We start from the raw sequence: 3884 nt of genomic DNA, 5'->3' as shown, positions 1-3884 counted from the left end.
AATGCCGATAAATAACAGGAAAATTTAGGAGTATCAAGAGAAAGGTCACAGACTAGTTTGTGGAAAACAGGCTTCCTAAAAAAGTGGTAGACAGCCCAGCTGCTTATATCACTCCAAAGCACTGGAGAATAAGCTGTCAGAGTTGATGCTGTGCTAGGGGGAAATTAGTAAAATGGCTTAAAATGGCTATTTTTTTCTAATTTCCGTGATTCAATAAAAAGCAAGCCCAAAGCAGCTGTTAAAAAGACATGGTCTTCAGGATTTGCTGCCTTATTTCCATGTCCCTTGGAACAACTTCCTTCTTGTTCCATCTGTGAAGCTGCAAGATCTGACAGCTATTTTTCCTTGTTGATTCAAAAACAAGCAAAGTAAAAGAAAAAAAGGCAGAAAATTGCACTCTGCCAAAGGTATTTTGGTAGGTATTGTTTGCTTTCAGGATATACTGTTGTAGTAGGCTAACGTTATTCTAATTTCCTCTGATTTGAGACTCACACACACAAAGGAACTGCTGTTTATGCCAAACCTTTGTCTTGGGTCGGCTTGATTGATTGACTGGTCTAAGGTGAACTCCTTTTTTAATTCTGTCCATCATTTCTTCAACTGCTTGTCTCTTCAGATCAGTCACTTCACCTGGTTGCAAGGGACATTACAGCCACATTAACTCTATTGACTGTTGAACAGACGCACAAAAAAACCAATTATTTTAAGAGAGAAACATTGCATCAATAAAGAATGTATTTGCGATACAGGGGCAAGATGGTCATTAAGTCACAAAATTCAATGGTTGGCAATTGGGGTACAATACAATAAACTGTACAACAACAACAAAAAATTCTTCATTTCTGAGTACTCAGTGCTTAAGGATTAGGCTCCAAAGAGCTGGCAAGTTGTTTGAGCCAAAAGACCTGAGTCTGCCATCACTCAAACCCCTGTAATTGGGATATTAGAGGTAAATACTGCTCACAAATGCAGTGAACCAGCAAGGTACTTCCACATATTCAACGTCAAGTAACAGTGCTCCTCTTAAGCACACGCTTACAAATCTTAAACCAAGGCCCTAAAAACTCAAAAGAAAAAAAATGGAACAAAACAATAGAGAATTGATATGCAAAAGGCAAAATCTAAATGCCATCAAGGGAGCTGGCTTCCAAGAGACCCCAATTCAGACCTGGCACAGACCTGTGACATGCTCAAGTGAAACAAAGTCCTAGCTGATGAAGGTGAGCACTTCATACTAACATGCTGATATACTCTGGAAGGCATGACTAAAACCACTTAAGGTACCATACAAAAAAAACACCCTAATTAAAGCAGACAGATGGGGAATTATGGTCAACACTATTCAAGCCTGTTTTAGTGCCTTACATAAGAGGAATTTTAAGTAGACCTCTCTCCTGCTTGTCAGGGTAATACTGATGATTCATAGAAGCCCTGTTTCTGTATTGTATACTGATTTAATGCCAGGCCTTTAATGCCAGGCTTTAATTTCCCAAACAGTCTGTTTTCAAATGTAAAAGACTAATTGGCTGTGAGGAATAGAAACCACTCATACCAAGTCCTTAAGAAGGGTCAAAACAAACCTGAAGTTGGATATAGCAACTAGATCAAGAGAGAACTTTTTCCATTACTTTTTTTTTTATGAACAACTCAACCATTAAGGGAAGAAGCAATTTATGTGTGATTGAAAAAAGGTCAGAACTGTTAAAGTTTACTAATAAATAATGGAAGAACGGGGGTAGAGAACTCATGGCAAATTTCATAGCATTTCCTGCAATCACAGTTGGTAACAATCTCAACAAAAGGGTGTAATCAAAACATCTAGGATGCTTGAGGTTAAAGAAACATGATAAATGAAGACAACATTATTGAACTCTTAGAGAAAAATAAGCTTAACACTTCAGGGATACAACTACATGGTTGCCTCTCTGCTAATAACTGAACAGCACTGAATTCATGTGCTGGCCAACAGTTCCTAGACACAGGCTTCCCATACAACTTGCCAAAGACATTTATTCTCTCATTGCCTCACATCTCTATTTGTAAAAGCAGAAAAATACTTCCTCCCTCTCTCCGCCTTGCCTGTTTCAACTCAATCCTGTGCAAAACTAGATACCAAGAGAAACCAGGTTGCAAACAATTGCATGCCAACAATTGCATTGCATTTTTCTTTATGCAGCTGAGCTGTGTGCAACTGTCCACTTGTGCAAAATGATGCTCCTGAATAAGTGCAGGATTGGGATGGTGCAATGTAAACCTTCCAAGGCTGAGATAGCCTCTTCCTACATCTATGGAGAGCACCTAGTACACTTCGGCCTGGAGATCCTGGTTTAGACCTCCCAGGGCTGCAGCTACTTTGGGTCGATGCAAACAGGTCATTAGTCATCTTTGACAGGAGACCGATGAGTGCAGGCCTGTCTACCCCATGTCCATGCTGGGTCCGGGAAAGCTGCCATGAAGCACATCCTGCTCTGCACACAAATGAGGTAATGTCCTGCACTCCGTTTAGAGGCTGTGTAGCCAAGACTGGAGGGCTGGTCCTTCCAGCAATTCAGAGATGTGACTGCAGCTCTTGTAGACTGACCAGGGCTAGATTTAAAGTAACTCACTCATGTGCTGCAGCAGTATAAACAGACCACATGGGCTTCAACATGGCCTGCACAACCCTGCTTGGGACCCTGGGTAAGAAACTTGGAGCACGTATCACAGCACCCACTGCTTGTACCAGCTGGGGCATTTTCAAGGATGCCCTGCTCACCAACTCCCACACCCACTCCAAACCTGGAAACACAGTGATAAGGCAGCTGTTACTCTGCTAAAAGGAACCAAACTAGCTCAGCTATACGTAGTGGGCCTGCAATCACACGCCTGGATTGCAGCAGAAATACAGGTGAGATATAGCCCATATTGTTAAAAAATAAATAAATAAATAAATAAATACACACATATACACACACACACATATATATATACATACATATACACACACTCATACACATATGTATATACACACGTACACACATGTATATACACACATACACACGTGTGTGTATATGTATATCAAGATATATCATACACTTCATACATATCACACATGTATATCACATGCACATTATACACGCACACACACACATATACACACACACGTCTGATATAGATATATATATAAAATAAAATATAAGATACGGATATATAATATTATTTTTATATATGTGCTCATGTTTTAAATATATATATCAATACATATACACACATATATATATACACACATATATATATATATACACACACATATATATATATATACACACATACACACATACATATATTATTGTTTTAAATAAATAATATTTGAATAATCTAAAAATAACCCACACACTTGAAAGGGGATGAACCATACCTGATTCCTGTTGAGGAGCTTTCTCTTTCTTGGGAACACTGCTGTTGGGATGAGATCTCTTACGAATCATTGACATAAGGGACCTTTGGGAAAATTAAAATGCAGACAGTGAATCTAGTTTCCCTTCATAGTGACATCCACATTTTTAGAACGGACTGATGAGAGGACACACATGGTAAAACAAGTCAGCATCAAACGTTTTCTTCACTAATTGATAGGTCACCCACTTACAAAAGATGTGTTTAATAATTTCCCAGCAGAGATAGAGGTGTCACACTACTATACATACACAAAAAAGAATGTACTTCTCTTGATCTGTATCTAGGCGTAGTGCAATATACTTATGAGCTAAATATTGGCAGGTAACATGGTCCTGTGACTCATGAAACAAATTAAAGCCCTCCTGGCACTATAAAAGGAACGAAGGGCTGTGCACATTAATGTGAAGCATTATTCTTCTGAGGCCAACGCTAACCTGGAGGGGTAC

The 3884-nt window shown here is 39.1% G+C and overlaps 1 protein-coding gene across 4 annotated transcripts in view; it reads right to left on the bottom strand.

The window, feature by feature from the left end:
• The window catches only part of SHTN1 (shootin 1), a 106076-nt gene that overhangs the window by 19386 nt on the left and 82806 nt on the right, over window positions 1-3884 (bottom strand). For all 4 annotated transcript variants that reach the window (XM_006020550.3, XM_025200183.1, XM_006020548.3 and 1 more), the window contains 2 exons: window positions 3398-3480; window positions 524-630 (listed from right to left, as the gene is read on the bottom strand). In XM_006020550.3, the coding sequence (XP_006020612.1) occupies window positions 524-630; window positions 3398-3480 (190 nt within the window). The remainder of the gene's footprint in view (window positions 1-523; window positions 631-3397; window positions 3481-3884) is intronic.

This window comes from Alligator sinensis, unplaced genomic scaffold (assembly GCF_000455745.1).
Source record: "Alligator sinensis unplaced genomic scaffold, ASM45574v1 scaffold527_1, whole genome shotgun sequence".
Classification (NCBI taxonomy): domain Eukaryota; kingdom Metazoa; phylum Chordata; order Crocodylia; family Alligatoridae; genus Alligator; species Alligator sinensis.
The sequence above is the reverse complement of the archived record's forward strand: the minus strand, read 5'-3'. Positions and strand labels throughout refer to the sequence as shown.